At 56.5% G+C, this 22,161-nt stretch overlaps 1 protein-coding gene, 1 long non-coding RNA gene and 3 other non-coding genes across 6 annotated transcripts; all 5 read left to right on the forward strand.

Annotated features, from left to right (window-relative positions):
- Positions 1-4,842: 4,842 nt before the first annotated feature.
- On the forward strand, positions 4,843-7,739 carry LOC136298429 (uncharacterized). 2 transcript variants are annotated; one of them, XR_010723308.1, is made up of 5 exons: positions 4,843-4,863; positions 5,296-5,373; positions 6,292-6,427; positions 6,683-6,816; positions 7,194-7,739. It is a non-coding gene; the product is annotated as an uncharacterized lncRNA (long non-coding RNA). The 2 variants fall into 2 exon arrangements; XR_010723307.1 differs by lacking the exon at positions 4,843-4,863 and having other exon boundaries at positions 5,243-5,373.
- On the forward strand, positions 5,140-5,224 carry LOC136298543 (small nucleolar SNORD12/SNORD106). Its single transcript, XR_010723332.1, has one exon. It is a non-coding gene; the product is annotated as a small nucleolar SNORD12/SNORD106 (small nucleolar RNA).
- LOC136298542 (small nucleolar SNORD12/SNORD106) lies at positions 6,101-6,191 on the forward strand. The gene has a single exon (XR_010723331.1). It is a non-coding gene; the product is annotated as a small nucleolar SNORD12/SNORD106 (small nucleolar RNA).
- On the forward strand, positions 6,518-6,608 carry LOC136298541 (small nucleolar SNORD12/SNORD106). The gene has a single exon (XR_010723330.1). It is a non-coding gene; the product is annotated as a small nucleolar SNORD12/SNORD106 (small nucleolar RNA).
- A 5,400-nt stretch (positions 7,740-13,139) lies between the features above and the next one.
- Positions 13,140-16,946, forward strand: LOC136298338 (somatomedin-B and thrombospondin type-1 domain-containing protein-like). Its single transcript, XM_066198989.1, has 5 exons — positions 13,140-13,371; positions 13,913-14,107; positions 15,038-15,116; positions 15,613-15,792; positions 16,296-16,946. The coding sequence occupies exons 1-5, from the start codon at positions 13,140-13,142 to the stop codon at positions 16,411-16,413; spliced, it is 804 nt and encodes a 267-aa protein (XP_066055086.1). The 3' UTR covers positions 16,414-16,946.
- Positions 16,947-22,161: the final 5,215 nt, after the last annotated feature.

The following is a 22,161-nucleotide window of genomic DNA, read 5'->3' on the forward strand; positions in this document are numbered from 1 at the left end:
CTCAGCCCCTGGATCAGGGCTCGGCTCCTGGATCAGGGCTCAGTTCCCGGATCAGGGCTCAGCCCCTGGATCAGGGCTCGGCTCCTGGATCAGGGCTCAGTTCCCAGATCAGGGCTCGGCCCCTGGATCGTGGCTCGGCTCCTGGATCAGGGCTCGGCCCCTGGATCAGGGCTCAGCTCCTGGATCAGGGCTCGGCTCCTGGATCAGGGCTCAGTTCCCAGATCGGGGCTCAGTTCCCGGATCAGGGCTCAGCCCCTGGATCAGGGCTCAGTTCCCGGATCAGGGCTCAGTTCCCGGATCAGGGCTAGGCCCCTGGATCGGGGCTCGGCTCCTGGATCGGGGCTCAGTTCCCAGATCAGGGCTCGGCCCCTGGATCGTGGCTCGGCTCCTGGATCAGGGCTCAGCTCCTGGATCAGGGCTCGGCTCCTGGATCAGGGCTCAGTTCCTGGATTGGGGCTCGGCCCCTGGATCAGGGCTCAGTTCTCGGATCGGGGCTCAGTTCCCGGATCAGGGCTCGGCCCCTGGATCGGGACTCAGCTCCTGGATCGGGGCTCAGTTCCCGGATCGGGGCTCAGTTCCCGGATCAGGGCTTGGCTCCTGGATCGGGGCTCAGTTCCCGGAGCAGGGCTCAGTTCCCGGAGCAGGGCTTGGCCCCTGGATCAGGGCTTAGTTCCCAGATCAGGGCTCGGCCCCTGGATCGTGGCTCAGCTCCTGGATCGGGGCTCGGCCCCTGGATCAGGGCTCAGCTCCTGGATCAGGGCTCGGCTCCTGGATCAGGGCTCAGTTCCCAGATCAGGGCTTGGCCCCTGGATCGTGGCTCGGCTCCTGGATCAGGGCTCGGCTTCTGGATCAGGGCTCGGCCCCTGGATCAGGGCTCAGCTCCTGGATCAGGGCTCGGCCCCTGGATCAGGGCTCGGCCCCTGGATCGTGGCTCGGCTCCTGGATCAGGGCTCGGCCCCTGGATCAGGGCTCGGCCCCTGGATCGTGGCTCGGCTCCTGGATCAGGGCTCGGCCCCTGGATCAGGGCTCGGCCCCTGGATCGTGGCTCGGCTCCTGGATCAGGGCTCGGCCCCTGGATCAGGGCTCGGCCCCTGGATCGTGGCTCGGCTCCTGGATCAGGGCTCGGCCCCTGGATCAGGGCTCGGCTCCTGGATCAGGGCTCAGTTCCCGGATCGGGGCTCGGCTCCCGCAGCAGCGCTGGCCCCAGCAGTGGCCCCGCAGGCTGGTGTGGGTGTCTCGTCCCGTGTGAGCCGTGGTCAGTGTTTCCTTACCTGTGACCTGCAGGAGCAGTTCTGCACCTGTGTGCAGCACCCGCGGGAACTCCTGCCACGGAGAGCAGTTCCTGCAGGTGCTGTCCCAGAGCTGAATGTCTTGGACATCTTATTTTGCATCATCCAAAGCAATCGGGCCACAGGAACTGCAGACCACATTGCATTGAATCACGTTGGGTGTGATCATTATAAGCTAAAAACCCCCAAACATTGTAAAGGTTTTATGGTTTTAATTTTTTTTTTTTTTTACATTTGTAGAACTGAAATGCTGTACATTTAAAAATTAAAAGGAACTTGCTAGGCTGAGGCTTTGATTGCAAGTTTTTCCAACTCAGAAACTCCTGACTAAACAATTCCTATTGGAAAGCAAGGAGCACACAGGCAGCAGTGGGCCCAGGTTCTCCCTGCCTTCATCTGCTGCAGAGCTTTCTCCCCGGGTGGGACTAGAGCCTGCTCTTGGGCCTGTTCTGCAGCAGTCACTTGTGGCTCATGCTGTGTTTTACAGGAGCCTGGGTCAGGGCACTTTGCTGTTAAACACCCGGTGCAAGAGAAGTGTCCCCTCTCGCAGACCTGCTGCAACCACAGCCTCCTGCTGGGACACTCTGGGTTCCGGGTAAGCTGACATCAGCTCCGGATAAAATGGGGCTTTGCCTGAGAACTTCCGTCCTTTGCTTTTGCTGTTGTCTCCTCTGTGCCTGATGCAGCGAAGGCAGGAGACACAGCTGGGAGACTGCTCTTGTTTCTGCTCGGAGCTGCCCCCGTTGTTGCCCCAGCCCTTCCACCCTGCAGCCGTTCTGCCCCCGGGGAGGGCTGGGCTCACCTCTCCTGCTTTCTGTGCCTCAAGGCCTGACTCCACAGGGAAGAAACAGGACTTTGTGATCCATCAGTCTTGGTTTCAGGATTAAGATCTCAAAGAATTTGTGCCGATTTTTTGGGAGCGTTGACCTGCAAGATAGGTAAAGGGTGTGTTGTAGGTCTTGTAAAAGGCTCTGTAGGAGAGTCAAATGGGAATGGGAAGCAGCCTGGAAGCCACGGCAGTAATCCCTCCTGTGAATTTTGTGTTTGGGATTTTTCCTGTTCTAAAAGAACTGTGTGTGATTTGGCAGAAGCTCATGAAGCTTTTTCCCAACTCCCATCAGTGTGCTGACTGTTTTATTTTGACTATCACAGTGAAGCTGCTGACCCAACAGTTCAGGGAGATATTTTCATGACTTTCTTGATGCTTTTCTTTTTTTTAAATAAAGTCTATTTGCTGGAAAATCACAATCTGTGTTAGAGATATCACGAATATTGTAGGTATCTGGTGCTGATTTTCTAGGTTATTATGTTGGGAAAGCAGAGGTTGTATCCCAGCTAAAGTTTGGATTTCTTCGTAGTCAGTTCTGATTTTAAAAGAACCCTGACCATACCAATGTAGCAGTTAAGAGAATGGCACATGAAATGTGTGCTCTAACGCGGCCTTGTTTAGCAATTGAGGAACGTTTCATCTTTTCCCATCTCCCCTGCCCAGAGGAAAGAATGATTCCGTGCTGGCTCAGGGAGATGCTGTCAGAGTCCCTGTGCGGGCTGACAGACGATACAAATACATCCTTCGGGGCTGTGCTACTCAAAAGAGAAACAACTGTGACTTCGAGCCCTTTAACCCTGGGCGCTGGCGGGGCACGGGAGTGTCCCCTGATGTCCCGGCATGGGCTCTGGGGCACCAGAGCTCCCCGAGGCTGCACTGCCCGGACACGAGGAGGAGAACGGGGGCTGGAGACTTTCGCTGCCTCTGGAGGAACTTCTGAGTACAACGAGCCTGACTGAGTGAAGAACTCACTTAGCTAAAGACATTTTCCACCTGGTTTGGCCAAGGAGAATAAAACCCAAACATAAAATCAAATAAATTTAATACCAAGTTCTGCTGCAGCTGTTGACTATCCCAGACCTCCCCACGTTCCCTTCCTTGCCAAGCCAGGCAACACGAATCACGTTTACAGTTCCTTTTGTGTTGTGCATGTGACAGGGGTTTGCAGTGTAACAAGATTAGTTTTCCCTGTAATCCTCTTAAAATGTCCTTCCTTTGATTGTCTTTTCATCTTTTGGTGTTCTGGAACTTGGATTAACAGCACTGAGATTTATTCCACAAGTCCTGTTTGATAAGCTGCTTTCAAAAATTAGTTGCCTACAAACACACTTAATTTGGAAAAAGCATTTTAACAGGAGCTGAATTAAGCAGTCTGTATTTTACAAACAGAAAAAAAACAAAGCGCGGAGCCACGACATGATTCTGAGCCAGTCTGGACCAGAGCTTCTTCCCGCAGGACACAGCCGTTCCTCTCCCGTGTTTAGTGCCAGCTGCTGTGAAGGCTCCTGGCTTCGTTCCTCTCCCTGCGCGGCTCCATTTCAGCCGCATCTCCTCGGCTGCTGTTCTTGCAGAGACACAAGGTCCCGCCTTCGCCGGGCGGGCACGGCTGCGGACGGTGCGGGGCCGGGGAAGGGCGTTCAGGGACGGCGTGTGCCAGGGCTCCGCAGGACGGCACTCACCCGGCCGCAAGGGGCCTTTCCAGCCGTGAAAATCTCCACTCACGGCAGTGCGGGGTCACCGCCTGGGCTGTTTTCATTGCACACACGCCCTTTGCGCCCGTCCCTCGCGTTCCTCAGTGGCAAACGATTGAACGCCACATAATTTACCTGAAAGTTTAGGTGTCTAAAGCACCTGAAAGCCAAGCACGGCGCTGTGTAGGGCAGACAGGGCAGGGTGCCCCCGAGACACAGCCCTGAGCCGAGCCGGGCTGAGCGGGCACACGGGACCGGGCACACGGAATCGGGCACACGGAACCGGGCACACCGGACTTTGCACACCGGGCCGGGCACACCGAACCCTGCACACCGAACCCTGCACACCGAACCGGGCTGCGGCTGCTCCGGGCTCACGGCGGAGCACGGCCGCCATGGATGTGGCGCTGCAGCGGCAACAAGTCACTGAGCATCTCTTAACTGCTGTATTTTATTTTGTAAAAGAAAACTAAGTGTCCGAAGCCACGCTCGCCCAGCCCGGTAAAGGACACCGAACGTACCGATCCCCCGGGCTCCGCTGCTCGCCGCCGGCCGCCCTTCCCCGCCCGCAGCGCAGCCGGGCCGGGCCCCGCGGCGCCGGCAGCGCGAAATGGCGGCGGCTCCTTCCCGCCACCTTCCCCGGCTCCGAGCGCGCCACAGCGGCGGGAGGGCGGCGCGGCTCGGCTCAGCCCCTCTCCGTGAGCCCGGCCCTTTCCGTGAGCCCGGCCCCTCCCCGTGAACCCGGCCCGGCCCCTCCCCGTGAACCCGGCGCGGCCCCTCTCCGTGAGCCCGGCCCTTTCGGTGAGCTCGGCTCCTCCCCGTGAGCCCGGCCCCACCCCGTGAACCCGGCCCGGCTCCTCCCCGTGAGCCCGGCCCGGCCCGGCTCGGACAGAGCGGGGGCGGCCCCGCAGGCCCCGGCCACACCCGGCATGGCGGCCACGGCGGCCCCTCAGCGCGGGCCGGGGGCGGGCCGGGGGCGGGCCCGGGGCGGGGCCTGCGGAGCCCATAAATTACCCCGCGCGGGGTGCTCGGCCTCTTTCCCCGGATCGGCGAGGTGGGTGCCGTGCTAGCGGGGCTGGGAGGGTCCGGGGCGGTCCGGGGCGGTGCGGGACGGTCCGGCAGGGTCCGGGATTCCCCCCTGCCCTTCCCGCGGCGGCGGCCGGGGCTCTGCGGGCGGCCGCAGACGTCTCTGCCCGCTGAGCCATCCGCCGCTCCGTGTGACCGCCGCGCTCCCGCTGGGCCCGGGGCCTGTCCCCAAGGCCGCCTCCCGGGCTCCGGCCGCTCTTCCCGGCAAGGTCTCACGGAGCTCCCCGGGCGCGTCCGGGCGTTCGCTGGTAGCGGTGATGACTCTTTCCCCGTCAGAGCGACAGTGTTGATTACCGCTGTTCAAGCCAGGTCGTGTCTGATGCGCCAGCGGAGCGGCCGCGGGCCGGTGCTGGCCGTCCGCTGCTGCTGCCGGTGCTCAGTGTCCTTTGTTTCCCCGCAGGGCGCGGCGGAGCCCCGGAGCCAGGCCGGCCGTGAGGGCGCTTCCCCGGCGGGCCCGAGCCTCTGCCAGAGCCCGGCGGTAAGTCTGCAAGTTAAACGTTCCGTACCGAGCTCAAAGCGCACGTATTTATATTTTTGCTGTTTCAAAGGAGTTACTGAATTACTTGGGCCGCGCATTGGCAGGGTGGTGCCCCTGGAGGGGTCCCAGGTGTGGGTCCCTCGGGCAGGGCCCGGCACGGGCGGTGAGCCCCGGGGTTCTGTCCTGCCCCGGCACCCCGGGCCCGGTGCTCGTGGCCTCGGGCAGGGCAGGGGCTGCAGGGCCCGGCACGGGCGGCCCCGGGGCTCTCCGGGGTTCTGTCCTGCCCCGGCACCCCGGGCCCGGTGCTCGTGGCCTCGGGCAGGGCAGGGGCTGCAGGGCCCGGCACGGGCGGCCCCGGGGCTCTCCGGGGTTCTGTCCTGCCCCGGTGCTCGTGGCCTCGGGCAGCACGGCGCCTGCCGCCGGCAGCGGGAGCCTCGCGTGGACACCGTGCGGCTGCAAAAGGCAATACTAGCCTGTTCATCTCTCCCTGGTGCCTCTTCTTCTGATAAGTGACTTGGCTGTCTTGAGCTCTGCTCTGGAACCCCCATCCATCGGTGTTCTCCATTTTTTGGGGGAATATTTCCCTGTCCTGTGTACCTGTAGAGCCAACCAGCCACGTTTAGGGGGGAGGGTTTACATGAACTCCCTCCTTGCCCATAGTTCTGCCAGGGGACGTGGGTGTGTGGCTCAGCTGCCGTGGGTGTGCAGCCACAGCTCCCGGGGACTTGCTGGTGTAAGTGATGACTGAATTTTTTCCCCATCAGAGCGACAGTGTTGATTTCTTGCTAATCAAGCCAGATCGTGTCTGATGCACCAGCAGGGAAGTGCTGCTGTGTCCCACACCCTGGTGTTAAAAAATGCCCAAAATATTGGAATCAGGGGCCTGATGCTGATATTTCCCTTTGGCTTTATCCCTAGGGCACTGTGAAGGCAGACGGGGGAGGTTGAGTCTTGGGTAGACCTGAAGTTGAGACTGTAGCTGACAACGAAGAAATGAGTGATGTGGGCAGTTGTCTGGTTTGCTCCACCATGCCTGAACCTCTAGCAAATAGTGGTAAGTCCTTAAAGTAAGTGTGAATCACATGTTTAATTAAATTTAAAAAGGAGAAGGGAGGGGAAGAAATGCCACAGCTCCCTGGGACTTGCTGGTGTAAGTGATGACTGAATTTTTTCCCCATCAGAGCGACAGTGTTGATTTCTTGCTATTCAAGCCAGATCGTGTCTGATGCACCGGCAGGGAAGTGCTGCTGTGTCCCACACCCTGGCAGGGTCTGGTGCTGATGTTTCCCTTTGGCTTTATCATCCCCAGGGCACTGTGAAGGCAGAAGTGGGGGATTGAGCCTTGGGGACACCTGAAGTTTTGGCTGCAGCTGATAGTGAGGTGTGTGATAATGACAGTGCCTGGTTTGCTCCACCGTGTGTGCCCCTTTGCTGGGGAGAATGGTAAGTTAGAAAACGTGCTTAACAGAACTTAAACAGGTAAAAAGCTCTTGCCACTGGCTCCAGCTGCAGCCTCATGTTGCTGTGACTGTGCCCTCTCTGTGTGCCAAAGGACACAAGTGCTCAGTTCAGGTGGTGGAGCTGGTTGAGCTCAATGTTTCTCTGGCACTCTGCTCTTTAGTTCCTCCAGGCTGATGACAGGTCCTGCTCTAAAAGCTCCCACGGTGCAGTTTGGGTTCATCCTGTTCAGAGTGCCTGGCAGGGAGAAAACTTCTGCTCTTTGCAGAGCAGCCCTTGTCTGATGGTGTTTATGGGGGCTGGGGTGCATATGAAAGCTGTGTATTTGCTGTTTGACAGAATGCTGGCTGTTCTCTTGGCAGGTTGACATTCCTAAGAAGTTGTCCTGGGCCCTGCTGGAGTTGCAGTGTTCTGTCCAAGAAGATGGATGGTGCTGCTGCCTGGCAGTCTCATCCAAGGCACAGCATTCCCATCACCCTGCAGCAGCTCTGACCTCTCACAGCTGTCAGGAGTGATGAAGTTGTGTCCTGCCAGCCTAAAGGGAGGGTGTTAGATTTTTTTGTCCCCTGGGCACAAGGCACGTAACTGGCATGGGTTCTGGAACTTGCTGCGTGTTCAATGCAGTTGTTGGGTGCTTTTGTCTGCAGGGGCTGCATTCCCTGCCCGGCAGCTCATGTTGTTCTGCCGTGGAAGGCAAGGAAGCCTCTCCTGGGAGCAGCTGTCAGGTGTGGGAGGATGGAACTCCTGGTGTGAGGAGTGGAATCAGGGCTTGGCTCTCCCTGCCATCCAGAAACCTTCAGTGCTGTGTCCCTGGCAGCCTGTGGAGTGCCAGGGGCTGTCTGGGATGCTGCGGCACGCTGTTTCTGTACTGTTGTAAGCCTGCTTTTAATAAAATCTGACCAACGGTGGGTGAGTTTGGTGACTGACATTCTTTTGTCCCACGTTAAACATGTCACTTCTGGATCTCCCAGTCGTTTGGGCAGTTGGAGAGCGCAGCACCAGTGCTGCTGTGGGTGATGCTGGAGCTGCCTCAAGCCAGGAGCAGAGGAATGATCTCATGGCAACAGCTCCACATTGCCTGGAGAGGAGTGCTTGGCTGAGCCCTGTGGCTGCTGCTGTGCTCAGCCTCTGGGCAAGGGCTCCTCAGCAGAATAAATCCATTACACTGGTTCTGGGATGGGACTTGGGGTGTCTGAGCTGATTTGGCCTTTGGCACAGATGCGTAGTAGGAAACAGCAAGGATGGAGAATCTGCTACTATTCAACATTCAAAGCAGTCTTCAATTAAATTGAGTAGAGATTTTTCTCATTAATGTAAGCAGCATGATCTCTTGAAACTATTGGTGAGGGACCAGAGCTGCTGCTAATACAATTACTTTCATTAAGGTAACGAGCAGACCTACCAGTAAACGTTCTGTAGGGAGGAGAGTGCTTGTCCAGTGGGAGCTGGAGGCACAGGTGCAGCTGAAACATGTTCTTGGCATGTTTTATTACCTCTGCAAGAACAGTTCAGGTCAGGTTTCATCATCAGGATGAAATTTGAAACTGTTGGTAGGTTACTGAGTACCCTGGTTGGTAGGTTTCTAATGCCAGGCAACCCCTGAATGCCGGAGGGATGGTGTGGGGACCTGGGGCCGGGTCCGGGGTACCTGGGGGCAGGTTTGGGTACCTGGGGCCGGGTCCGGGGTACCTGGGGGCAGGTGTGGGTACCTGGGGGCAGGTTTGGGTACCTGGGGCCGGGTCCGGGGTCCCCGGGCAGGTGTGGGTACCTGGGGGCAGGTTTGGGTACCTGGGGCCGGGTCCGGGGTACCTGGGGGCAGGTGTGGGTACCTGGGGGCAGGTTTGGGTACCTGGGGGCAGGTGTGGGTACCTGGGGGCAGGTGTGGGTACCTGGGGGCAGGTTTGGGTACCTGGGGCCGGGTCCGGGATACCTGGGGGCAGGTGTGGGTACCTGGGGGCAGGTTTGGGTACCTGGGGCCGGGTCCGGGGTACCTGGGGGCAGGTGTGGGTACCTGGGGCCGGGTCCGGGGTACCTGGGGGCAGGTGTGGGTACCTGGGGGCAGGTGTGGGTACCTGGGGCCGGGTCCGGGGTACCTGGGGGCAGGTGTGGGTACCTGGGGCCGTTCGGGGCCCCGGGGCCGGTTCGGGGAGCGGCGCACCCGCAGCCCGCAGGGGGCGCTGTGCCCGCAGAGTCCCCGCGGTGTCCCCCGGGCCCCCTGAACCGGCTGCAGCGTCCCCAGAGCCCCCAGACCCGTGCGGTGTCCCCAGAGCAGCCGTGACAGAACCCCCGGGGCTCGGCTGCACACGCTGCTTGGGCTCTAGTGGCCATGGGGGGCCGACAACCCCGTTAGAAATCTCTTACTGCAGCGCTTTGGTAAGAGGTGGGATGAGGAGATTCAAGTCTGAATTTCAAGCAGCCTGAGTTTTGCTGGCCCTGGTCAGCTCCCGGGTGTGTCTGCTGGGGGATTTGAATATGGGGATGGAGGTCAGAGGTGCGCTGTTGCAGTGCACGGGGAGCTCCCTGCAGCATTGCCACAGCGTGTCTGTGCTCGGGACCGAGCTTTGGGGGCCCTGCAGTGACGGGCAGAGTTCTCAGTTCCATCACTTACAGCAGAAACAAACCTTGCTGATGGTACTTGTGAACGTCCTAAACTGAAGCCTGGAGTCACTCACAGGGCTGGTATGTTTAAGCAAATATTTACTTCTCTCAAACAGGTCTGTGTTTTTTGGTGCCATGAGCATTTGAGAGAAAAATGGCACAGATTATTTCTCTGTCTGATGTTGCTTTTAATACAAATTTTCATACCGAGGGAGAGTTTTAACATTTGTATTCCCAAAGACCCAGGCGTATTTTGACTGCATGGTGATTATTATATTCTTTTTAGACCCATGTGTTAGCTGCTGCATTAGCTTACAGCAAAGCACAGTCCATTGCTCATTGCTGCTTCTACTTGCTGTGTTATTTCCTCTCCTTTCCTTCCTGTTCAGTGATAAAATTTTCTGACACATCAGCTGTGTTGACAGGCTGGATGTTACCATGGACATCCAGTGAAGCACAACTTGAGTTTGTGACTACCCAAGAAACATCCAGACTTTGGAGCCCTGAGACTGCTCCAGGCGGTAAGGAGACTTTGTTTTGAAGCAGAGCATTTCTGTCTCCTACAGCATCCACTGTTTAAACCGGTGTTCTGCAGCTGTAACTGCTACACTACAGACTTTCCCACTCTCCCTGGCAGATCCCTTGCAGTGGTGGGGATGTTACCCAGGTCAGTGCCTGTGGTTTTCTGTCAATGTGGTCTAGATGTGACCTCTTTCATAGTTCAGATGGGAAAGATGTCATCCAGTTTTGGGAAAACAACCAAAGAAAGCTCTTAACTTGTTTCCCTGTGATGTGTTAGGATAAAATCCTGCTCCAGCTACTGAACAATCTCTGTGAGGTCTGTAGGCAGCTCTGGTCATTCAGCCAAAGGCCTTCCTTTATCACCCAGAGCACAAGTCATCTGACTTGTCAGGAATTGCTGGAGATCCCCACACTGCCTGAGTTCTGCAGGCAGCAGAACAAAGGGTGATCCTACCAGAAATCCCAGAGAGCTGCACTGGGTTGTGCAGCTTGTTAGAGTGTGCCAGGGGAAAAAAAAAAAACAAAACCCTAAAAAATCCCCAGGGCTATGTCAAACCAGAACAAGGGAGAACTGCCTTCACTCTGGGAATGTAAGATAAGAAACAAAGTTTGCTCCCAGGAGCTTGCTGGAGGGATTGAATACAAACCCTTCTGAGATGCCTGGACCCAGATCCAATTTTCTAACCACACAGGGTCAGTCAAAATTGCAGTCTTCATGCAGACCCAGAGCTTTCTGATGCTAATTTTCATTCAATCTGTATCTCAGAATAAAGTGAAGGCGTTCCTCCTACCTGAGCTGTGGGCAGGGGGATGTGGAGCAGGGCAGCAATGAGTGCTGGACCTGGGAAATGTGCTCTGTTCCTGCCCCTCGGGGAATTGCACAAGAGCCGCGCCCGCCTCTGGTTTGTGTGAACTAATTAGCTGAGTGATGCAATCTCCTTTTGAATGTCCTTCCTGCTCTAGATCGAAGAACGAGGCATGTATTGGTTAAACGGCTTACCTGAGGTCACACAGTAAGTGAGGCGTTGGCAGAGGCAGGAATCCACACGGTATCTTTAAATTCCAGCTTCCTGGACCCCATAGCTTCTGATTCCTAGTGCTCTTTCCTCTCCCGGCCTTTACGCCTCTTGCTCACTGAAGGATTTGCCACACGTGCCATTTCCAAGGTGACCATATCTGACCACTGCCAAGAAAATGAGGTGCCTGTTCTTTGCTGCAGACACCTAGTGATACACAAAGCAGCTAAAGTTCTTTCTATTTCTTACATTTTTGGAACATTTTACCATGTTATGCCCTGGCACTGATGCAGTGCCAGGTGTCCTCTGTGCCCATCCTCCAAAACCGTACATGGTGAAGGTGTTAACCTGCCTTCTAATGTTATTTTCCGTTTTTCTAGAAACATCTTTGCTGCAGTTCCCCTGAAATAGGAACGCTCTGTCCATACCCAGTCTTAGTGCAATAGCATAATCTCTTGGAAAAGAAACATCATCAGTGGGTGGGTTTTATAAATCCCAGTTCAATGCTCAGCAAGGTATAACATCTGTTGTGATCAATATTTTAGGGCAAGCCTCTTTGATTAAAAAGTTACAGTAAAGCCCATTGCTTTGTACTGAATAGCTAAATAATTCACAGGAGTGGCTGTAATCTCTCTAAGCTCCTTGCATTTCGAATTAAGAAGAAAATTCAGGGTAATTCTGTAGAGAGGTAGCATAGCCAGCTGGACCATTCGCCTTAGGAGCTGCTGTACTGGCAATGAAGAGCTTTCCAATGTTAATGGCTCCTCAGGTATGCTGGAGTCAAATCCGGCGAAAAAAGAGGTCTCCTTTATCATCTGTTTTTGATGATAACCTTTCTCTAATCTGGTGGGTAAATGCCAGCAGTCGGGGCTGAAGAGATTTTGGTGTGATGAGTCCGCAGAAAGGGCCCGTGGGGTGCGCGGCCAGGGCGAGGCGCCGCGGGTAGTGCGGCAGGAGATGAGAGCACCGGGGTGGGCAGCACCGGCCGGCACCGGGCGGCGGCTCGGGCCCGTGCGGCCCCAGTACAGCCCCGGTACGGCCCCGGTACGGCTCCAGTACAGCTCGGTGTGGCCCCAGTACGGCCCCGGTACGGCCCCGGTACGGCTCCAGTACAGCTCGGTGCGGCCCCAGTACGGCCCCGGTACGGCCCCGGTACGGCTCCAGTACAGCTCGGTGCGGCCCCAGTACGGCCCCGGTACAGCCCCAGTACGGCCCCGATACGGCCCCAGTACGGCTCCAGTATGGCCCCAGTACAGCACCAGTACAGCACCAGTACAGCACCAGTACAGCCCGGAACAGCAGGCACAGCTCCAGTACAGCCCCGGTACAGCAGGCACAGCCCGAATACAGCGGGCACGGCCCCAGTACAGCCCGAGTACAGCCCAGTACAGCGGGTACAGCCCGGCACAGCGGGCATAGCTCCAGTACAGCCCCGGAACAGCCCCGGAACAGCAGGCACAGCCCAGTACAGCAGGTACAGCCCCAGCAGGGCGGGCTCTGCCCGGGCCGGGGGCACCGCGGTCCCGGGGCAGCGGCCCCCGCAGGGCTCGGCTCGGCCCGGCCCGGCCCGGCGCGGCCGCCCCCTGCCCCCTGCCCCCCTGCCCCCTGCCCCCCTGCCCCCTGCCCCCCTGCCCCCCTGCCCCCTGCCCCCCCTGCCCCCCTGCCCCCCTGCCCCCTGCCCCCCTGCCCCCTGCCCCCTGCCCCCCTGCCCCCTGCCCCCCTGCCCCCCTGCCCCCCTGCCCCCCTGCCCCCCTGCCCCCTGCCCCCCTGCCCCCCTGCCCCCCTGCCCCCTGCCCCCCTGCCCCCTGCCCCCTGCCCCCCTGCCCCCCTGCCCCCCTGCCCCCCTGCCCCCTGCCCCCCTGCCCCCTGCCCCCCTGCCCCCCTGCCCCCCTGCCCCCCTGCCCCCTGCCCCCCTGCCCCCCTGCCCCCTGCCCCCCTGCCCCCTGCCCCCTGCCCCCCTGCCCCCCTGCCCCCTGCCCCCCTGCCCCCCTGCCCCCTGCCCCCTGCCCCCTGCCCCCCTGCCCCCTGCCCCCCTGCCCCCCTGCCCCCTGCCCCCCTGCCCCCTGCCCCCCTGCCCCCCTGCCCCCCTGCCCCCTGCCCCCTGCCCCCTGCCCGGTCCGGGGCCGGGCCGGCTGCTCCGCCCGGCAGCGCGGGTGGCGGCGCCCCGGGGCCATGGCCGGCGGTGCCCGCTGGCTCCCGGCGCTGCTGCTGCCGCTGCTGCTGCCGCCCGTCGTGGCCCGCCACGGCCCGGGCTGCGCGGCCCGCGGGCTCTGCTGCCCCGGCCGCCGCCCCGCCTGCCTGAGCGCCGGCCGCCGGCCCGACGGCTCCAGCGGGCCCTGCTGGTGCGACCAGGCCTGCGCCCGCGCCCTCGACTGCTGCCACGACTACGCCCACACCTGCCCAGGTGAGCCACCGCGGCCGCACCGCTCCCGGCCCCGCCGCGCTGCCCTGCTCGCCCTCGGGCACCGCCGGCCGCAGCGGAGAGCCTGGGGGAGAACTGCTGGGAACTGCCCCGGGCAGCTCTGAAATGAGGAAGGGGCAGCTCTGAAATGAGGAGGGGGCAGCTCTGAAATGAGGAAGGGGCAGCTCTGAAATGAGGAGGGGGCAGCTCTGAAATGAGGAAGGGGCAGCTCTGAAATGAGGAGGGGGCAGCTCTGAAATGAGGAGGGGGCAGCTCTGAAATGAGGAGGGGGCAGCTCTGAAGTGAGGAAGGGGCAGCTCTGAAGTGAGGAAGGGACAGCTCTGAAATGAGGAAGGGGCAGCTCTGAAATGAGGAAGGGACAGCTCTGAAATGAGGAGGGGGCAGCTCTGAAATGAGGAAGGGGCAGCTCTGGAGTGAGGAAGGCTGTGCGGGGCTGTGTCAGAAGGTGCCATTGCTGGAGCAGGCGTTTCTCTGGCGTCGTTGCTGGAACCTCGCACGGCCCCGTTTGGTGCTCCCGCTGCAGTGATCCCCTGCGTGGTGTCTCCGTGGAGCGCCTGGAGCGGCTGTGCAGAGCCGTGTAAGAGAACCTACCGAGTGCGGAGCAGGCGCGTCCTGCAGGAGCCCAGGAACGGCGGGCAGCCGTGCCCTGCCCTGCAGCAGAGGGCCGGCTGCGTGGAGTACTGGACTCGGCAGGGAGCGGAGTGCCAGCAGGCCCTGAGTGAGTGCGTGGAATGTGTCTGGGTGGCCGTGGGGAGGGCTCCGGTCTGGGTCAGCAGAGCTGTTTGTGCCTTGCTTTGAAGAATTGCCTTTAGACACTGGAGTGTTTGCCGTGGGCCTGCCTGGGCTGAGTGAGAGCTGAGCTCTTCACACGGGAGCTTGGACACATCCTTCCCAGGACAGTGCTGGGAGGGCTGCCTCATTCCCTGTGATCCACTGTGCCTCGAGAGCGAGATGTTATGGGTCTGTGCTCTCACTTACACAAGTGCAAATCTCTGGAAATTTTGGTGAGACTGGCAGATTTTTGGCTGTTTTAAACTTCTGCAAGTGGGTATCGAACACTTTTCTTTTTTCATTTACATATATGTATTTTTTTTATTTTATGACTTATTTGCAAAGGGTGGCAAAGGAGTGATATCTCTTCACGCTGAGACGTGCCTTCTCTGTGCTGGAGCAGAGGGCAGGCAAGGAGGCTCCAGATAGTTTCTGGAGAAAAAGCCTGGGTTTAGTTTGTTCAAATCAGGTTTTCATGGAACGCCTGTCCTCATTATTTTAGAAGAATTGCTTGTCATTTTGGCTGATCTTTTGGGGTCAAAATCCATCCAGCCTGGATGTCAGCTGCAAGTGACTTCTTCAAACCTGTTGAGAGCTGGCATTAAGTGCATATTGCCTCCCTCTGTCCTGGGGTGTTCCTGTAAGTAGGCTTACTCTGCTCAGGCAAAAATCTGGCAGCTACACAGATTCTCTTCCCAGTGGAATGGTTGACGGCGGTTGATAATATGAAGATACAAATACTAGAATTGGTTTTGTGTCCTGCCAGAGATAAAGCCCTATGACATTAAAAGCCCATCTTTTGTGTTTTGCAGACCTAACGCGCCTTAGAGCAGCACTGCCACTGACACTCTGTCCCCTTTCTCTTTGCCACACACAGTCCCAGCTTTAATAACCACGGGAGGGTTTGGAACAGCCAGGAAGAAAAGAGCTGCAGCTGATGGCAGTGAAAGGGCCGGGTAAGTTGGAGGCTCAGCTCAGGGGCTCAGCCACACTCCGCCCGCAGAGTCTCCCTTGTTGCAGGAGGGAGATCGTCCCAAGGAAAACCTTTACAGACCAGATCTTAGCTCCTGTCACAACCTGCTCGGCAAAATCCATTCTCAGTAACTGGGAGGGGACGATAGAGGAAGTGTGGCCAGCAAGTGGATACCAGACTCAGAATTAGATTAGTCAGATGCTTGACCAGTCCGTGTCCCTGTTGGTAAAAACAGGTGCCAGTCATACCTGGTATTTTTTATGTGGTAGCTGAAGGCATCAGCAGAGTCGTTTTATTCCCTATTCAACCTTGTCCAAAGGCAGATACACCGCACGTTCTGCTCTCAATGACCTTGGATGGGGGGATTTTGGGTTTGGTTTGGTTTTTCCTGATTAGTGACCTGTGGTTTTGCAGGTGAGCGTGGCTGTGGCAGCCTGCCCTGGTTCTGGGCTGACCCGCGTGTTGTCGCTGTGTTGCAGGTTCTGTGTGCAGTTCCAGCTGGTGGCCCTGACGCCGGGCTGCCTGCACAGCCAGCACTCCCAGCACGCCCGCTGGACGCGGCGCCTCCGGGGGGGCCACATGGTGTGTGTGGAGTGCCAGCCCCCGGCCCTGCTGCCCGCGGGCCGGCACTGCCGCGGCGACGGCTCCGGCAGCCACCCGTGAGAGCTTCAGTCTTCTCTTCGTGTCACATTCGGTGTTCTCCCCCTGAGCCGCTTGTTGCGGGGCCACCGTGCACTGCATGCGGCTCTCTGGGGACGCCGGGCGTCTTTGGGCTCTCTGTGGGCAGCTCTCTGCACAGGACAAGAGCTGGCCCGCCTGCGGCAGCTGTGCTTCTGCAGAGCTCAGGGCTGGGAGGTGCTGGTGTGAGGAGTTCCCTTGAACCGCCGAGTGGTAACCTCTGGGAAGGGGCACAGTGCTACGGAACAGTGTTCTGTCACTGTCGGGTTTCACCTCACACCAGCACAGCCGGTGGGCCCCGCTGTGGCTGCCGCTGCTGTACGGTGCTAGAGAGGCAGAATGGGGCCCGAGGGGTAAAAATGGATGTTTCCAGACTAGATGGGACTGAGTGGGTGGCTGAAGCCCTGTTGTAGCTGTGGTGACTGCCCTGCAGTGGAGGCGCAGCTCCCTTTCTCTCACCTTCTCCCTGCAATGACTGTTTCAGGAACCAGCTGCTGCACTGGGAGGCGGTGGGGAACCATCGATGCAGGGGGACCTGGAGGAGAATTCGCCAGCTGGACTCTTGTTCCTGCCCTTCTGATCACAGCTTCCTCTTCATCTGACCTCTCCTGGCAGCCCCAGCAAGCTGCAGGAGCCCCAGGCAAAGCAAGGACTCCTCCCTGTCACCGCCCTTCCTGGGGCACCTGGAACTCTGTGTGTGCTCCTCGATTTCCATGGACATCAGCCTGGCTGGGAAGTGCCCATCTCCCTTTTCCCTGAGAGAATCTTCTCTGACCTTGATGACTTCTTGCAATTCCTCCTTTCCTGAAAGGAATGAGAATTTACCAGATAACAAATCAAACGAAAAAAGCCATAAGAAGCCAGGTTTAATTATTCTTTTTTTAAAGCCTCAATGAAGAATCAACAATTCAGAACAAATTAATCCAAGTGCTTTCTTTTTGTGGCTCAGATCTGTGAGAATAGGGACAAACTGGCCCTTGGACTTCAGCTTCAAGGGACATCTCTGACTCAGCTGTGCCAGGAGAGCTGACTATAGCCTTGTGGTTTTGACTGGGAAATACTTGCAACATTTTCCTCATATTCTGCTCATTTATATTCATACTTTTCCATAAATGACAATAAAGGAGACGGGAGATATTCTCCCAATGTCTGTCTCTCTGATTAATCTTTAAGGAAAAAACCAAAGGGGTTTGTACTTCCCTGTGTAACAGAACTTGTCACTAACTCGTGGCCTGCTCAGGAGCAGTTGCTGGTCTGTGAGTGGAGGGGTGAGATCCCCAGAGACGGGTTGGGAATAAATCACTGGAGCACGTAATTTTGGTTTCTGCAGGGAGGATCTCTGTCAGGCTGAAGACCACTTTCATTTCGTGGTGGTCTGTATTGAGAGTAGCATTTTGTCACTGGAAGCTTTTCTCTGTCCTTATGGAGCCACCAGCTCCTGAAGGGGCAGCTGGTTATTTCAGGAGCAGAATGGAAGCAGCTGTTGGGAAAGTTTTTCATTTTCAAAGCTACCCAAACTGTTGATCATGGGAAACCCTGCTTTTACCACGTTCTTTCAGAATTGAGGACTGAAGCTATAAAGGATGCAGGTTTTTTGTAGTAGTTTTTAAAAAACCAAAGTCCTCCACAAGGGTTTCCTTTGCTGCTGCCTCATCGCTGAGAGCTGATAACACGAGGTCTTGTCAAGAGCTGCTGCTGGTGGCGTGGTGGGACTGCCAGGCCTTTCCTTCTGTCTCTGGAGCCTGGAGATGCAGGAGTATGAAAGGTTTCGTCCCCAGGGGACCCTCACAGCGGCTGTGTTTCTGCGCAGGCTGTCACTCGATGACACAAGACATTGCAAATATCTCTGCATCAGCACATCCTGAAAAGGGCTGTGCAGTGTGCTGGCTTCACCTCCACACCTTGTGGGGCTGTACAAACACATCCTGCGGGTAAATTCCTGGGGGCAGTGTGTGTGTGAGAGAGCAGGAGTGAGCCTTTCGAGCAGAAGGTAATGAAGTTGTCAGATCACTCTCCCTACAAATGAAAATTAGCTCTTCGTTGACACGTACTGGGTCCTGCCTGCTCCCCTTTAGGAGATTTATCGCCATCCATCATTATGATCTCCATAATTTCTACTACCTGGCTTTTGGGAAAAGCGGAACTGTTGGAAATCCAAGGCAAAATCCTCCTGATGAATGTCTCTGTGCTGTAAACAGGCAGGCAGCCTGGCATGGAGGAGAGAGAGGCTGTTCCCCGAGGATGAACCGTTCCCATGACAACCTGAGAACCTTTCACCGCTGGTTATCAGCAGGAGAACATCTCCCGCAGCACACAGGCAGAGCCAGGGGCTGTCCCACCCTCCAGAAATCTTCCTGCTGGGCTCCCCTAACGCAGCACGGGCAGCTCCTCCTGCCAGGCTCCACACGGGGGAACAGCAAACAGAGCCAAAGAGCCACTGAGGCCCATTTATGCAAAAGCAAAATCAGGCTCAGCTGATGTTCCTACGCTCCCTCCTGCTCTCCAGCTGAGAATCTCAATTTTTAATGATGAAAAGTCAAGCAAAAAAAAATCCAGATCTTTTAACGACCTGCTGAAGAGCCCATGGGATTTTCCTTTGTAGAGAATCTTTCATTGACCTGGGATGGAGAGAGAGAGGCCATGAGGGAATTGTGCTTTTTCTCACCCCAACCCTGTAATGTCCAGCCTGGGATTAAGCCCTTGGAACAGAAGCTGTTAAAAGACCACTTTTTACAGGGTATCCTCATGGGCCCGTCAGCTCCCTGAGAATGTGGGATTGCATTCACCTGAAGGTATGAGGATCTGCTTCCTTCCATAGGGAAAGAGCCCCTGAGCATGTAGAAACAAGAGACAAAATATGCCCAGAAAGGGAGCCAAAGGTAAAGAAAAAGAACAACAAAAATGTAATTTTCTGAAATAGCTGTCTTGCTCTAAGGACAGACTATTCCTTTTGACAGTTGAGCATGTTCTGCTGGAATGGTAGGAGTTAGCAACACTTCTCCATAATGGACACTATTCTGTTACCTCTACCTTTCCAAACGCTTTTTGTCTTTTATTCTTGAGTATTTTGAGTCTTTAAATATTAAGATCACTGACTCTCTCTCTCCCCCCCACCCCCCCTTTTTTTTTTCTTTTTTTTTGAAAAGAACTCTCATCCCGTTTTAGCAGCAAATGTTAATTATTGCTACCTGGCCCTATGTGAAAATGTCAATAAATTGGTTTCAGGCTCAGCACTTTGGTGCCTCACAAGCAGAGGGGTGGCAAGGCTGGAGCCTGCTGTGTTCAGCCCCTCACAAACCCCCAGGGCTGCAGCTCCTCTCTGTTTCAGCATTGCTGTGAAGGGCTCGGGGCCCCTCCGGAGGATGCTCTGGGTGCTGATCCTGCCCCGTGTCTCCGTGCGGTGAGCAGCTCCTCCAGCCCCTCCACTGAGCTCATTAGAGCTCTGCTTTCAGCAGTTGGGGATTTGTAAATTTTTTTTGCTGTTGTTGTTGCTGCTGCTGCTGGTTTTCTGCATCACCACTCATTCTTATAATTAAAGTGACAGATCTTAAACTGGTGTGTCAAAACAGCACGATTTAGTCAGGGAAGTACTGGGAAGATCATCTCCCATCAGACAACAGTGATTCATAGCCAGGTAAAGGCAAACCCTGGATCCTGCTGCTGCCTGGAGAGGCTCCCCCAAGGACAGGGTGTGGGGAGGAGCTTGCACATCTGGGCTTGCACACCCGGGCCCCACTCTGGGGTTTGTGATGGGAACTGTTTAACACACGGTTTGTGGTTGTGTCAGGGCTGCAGCTGGACAACTCTGAACCTTTGCACAGCTTTCCAGACTGATTTTCTAGAAGCTATAAGGAAAAACGTTCCTTAAACGTGTCAGCAAAGCTGGGGTGTGTTTGAGGGAGCCAGCTGGGCAGGAATCACAGAGTTACACAGAATCCCACCCTCTGGGGACTCTTCCCTCTCCCCAGGGCTGCCCTGGGCAGCCAGGTCCCCTCTGTGCAGAGCAGGGATGTTCATCCAGGGCTGCACGGAGCAGACAGGGGAGGTGCAGTTACTTCAGAGCTTTTGGTGCTCTTCAGCTTCCAGAAACACCTTCAATTCTTCAGAGCCTTGCAGAAATTACAAGAAATTTCATTCTGTGTTTCTCAGACATTATGAGGTTGGCCAAAATATTTGGCACATGAAGCTTGACTTCCAACCCTGGTGGTATTTTCTTTGAGAGGAAAATCTGCAAAACTCTCCTCTCTTGCGCTCTCATTCAGTTGCATGTCTTGCTTTTCCTCTGGGGCCAAAAGAAAAAGGACCGAAATGCAGAGAAAAAAAACACCAAACCTTTCTGGGTCTTCCTTTCCCCAAGAAAAGTGGAGGTGTGAGAGTCACTGGGGGGGAAAGCAGCTCCTCTCCCTGGGCCCCCTGGCTTAGTGCCAGCCGTGGTCTCTGCTGGGAGACACTGGCTGGTCCCACCAGTCCTTTTGTGTCCCACCCTGAGCTCTGGTGATGCTGCCCTGGCAGCCAGAGGCCACCGCTGACGCCTCCTGCTGCTCCTCGGCCAGGAGGGCCAGGCAGCTGCCCAGAACACCACGAGTGAAGTGTGACAAGTGGGGAAAGGACCACCCTAAGGGACCTGGCCGAGAGCTCACCTGTGTCTCCACGGCCCCCAAGACCTCCTGAATCAACTTTGCAGCCTGCAGAGTGCTGAAGGAGGTGAAAAGGAAGGAACCCACAAGGAGAGTAAAACAGCTAATTTTTTTTGTTTCATTTCCCAAGAAATAAGAGGAGATTTTTTGCAGCTAATGAATTATTTCTGAAAACACTAGTAATAGCTGCAGGCAACATTAGCTCCAGGTTTCCCAATGAGCAAGAATCACTCGTGTACCATTTAAAAATTCTAATGTGTTTTCATTTGCTGTAGCTCAACTCCAACATGACTGGAGGTCTGGAAAGAGGCCAGAAGAAGTAGCCGTGTTTCCAGGAGATTACTGTCTCCTCAGACAAAGCAGCAGAGCAGTTCCTGGATCCTATTGAAGCCTGGGGCTACCAATTATCTCAGCAGAGAGGCTCCAGAGCCCTTCGTTAGTGCTGGGGCCAGGCTCTTTCGGCTGAGCAGAAAAATTGGTTGTGTCAGAGGTTAAATAGCTCTGCAGCCATTTTATGCTTAAAACCAGGTTTGCTCTGGACTTCAGAGGCACTGGGGTTTCTGCCTCCTTTTCAAAGAAACCCTGTGGCAAACCCGGAGGCAAACCCCAGGCAGGAATGGGGGGTGGACTGCAGTGAGCCCCCAGCACACCGTCCCCTCCCTGTCCCAGGGGATGCCCCAATCCCACCTCCCAGGCCGGGCTGGGGCACAGGGGAGGGAAGGTGCTGCTCTGGCAGAGGCTCCAGGGCTGGCTTGGCTTGCCACGGCACTGCTCAGTGACTGAGGGATGCATCATCGGAGAGAAAGCGAGGAGCAGATGGTAGAGGGAGTTACAGTGGGAGGAAAACCCAATTAGAAGTCCCAGCGTGGCTTGTGTTGGGGATATGGATCTTATACCTTAAGTAACAGCCAGGAAAAGAGAGACACCAGGCTTTGTCACCCATGGTGGAGAAAATTCTTGTTTCAGGCAGAGAATGACATGAAAAAAAGCTTTGGTGAAGCTTCTGGGAGACTCTTCTCTGAAGGGAGAGGGAATGAGGGAGATACACAATGGGAGAGCTGGATTTAGTATGTCCAGTGTGTGGGCTCAGAATTCCAACAGAGGCTTTTTAGCTTCCCCCTCCTGGAGGAATGTTTCATAGTTAAAACAGCACCCTGAGAGTTGGGAGTCTGGGGAATATCTGAGATATTCCCACGGAGTACCCCTGGGAATATCCCCGGCCCCTCCTGGCGTAAGCACCTTGGCACCAGCCTTGGAGGGGGTCACTTGCACCCCGTTTTGGCCATCCAGAAGTTAATTTTCGGAAGCAGAGAGCATTCCATGAGCTGGGCTGGGGCAGTGGCACATCTATTGAGACAGAGTTTGCAGTTTTCTTGCCATGCCCAGGGATGGGGCTGGCTGGGAACCCCCTGGGAGGGGGCAAGCACCGGCTCTTGGCGTGCCAGGGCTGTGAAAAGGCCAAAGGCAGCCCAAAGGCCAAAGACAGCTCATTCCAAACTCCTGCTCTGCAGGGGAACTCAGCGGTGTGAGACCCCTGGTCCCTGTTCTGGGAGCCGGCTGAGGAACAGGCTCTGAGCAAGAAAGAGTGAGAGATTTCTGGTCTTCTTCCCTAATAAAAGGGTTACGGAATGAATTAAAAATGTAATTCCTGAATAACATGGGAAAATTAATGTATTTTTGCTCGTTCTTTCTCACTCAGCATTTTTTTTCCCA

The sequence above is a fragment of the Chamaea fasciata genome, unplaced genomic scaffold (genome assembly GCF_029207755.1).
Source record: "Chamaea fasciata isolate MVZ Bird 193981 ecotype frontalis unplaced genomic scaffold, bChaFas1.0.hap1 SCAF_17, whole genome shotgun sequence".
NCBI lineage: Eukaryota > Metazoa > Chordata > Aves > Passeriformes > Sylviidae > Chamaea > Chamaea fasciata.

What these genes read in the sequence shown, in the direction of transcription:
- LOC136298338 (XM_066198989.1), top strand. Translation starts at nt 13,140, where the DNA reads ATGGCCGGCGGTGCCCGCTGGCTCCCGGCGCTGCTGCTGCCGCTGCTG. An exon ending in GGAGTGCCAGCAGGCCCTGA is followed by an intron (nt 14,108 to 15,037) that starts GTGAGTGCGTGG and finishes TGCCACACACAG; the next exon opens with TCCCAGCTTTAATAACCACG. An exon ending in GATGGCAGTGAAAGGGCCGG is followed by an intron (nt 15,117 to 15,612) that starts GTAAGTTGGAGG and finishes GCTGTGTTGCAG; the next exon opens with GTTCTGTGTGCAGTTCCAGC.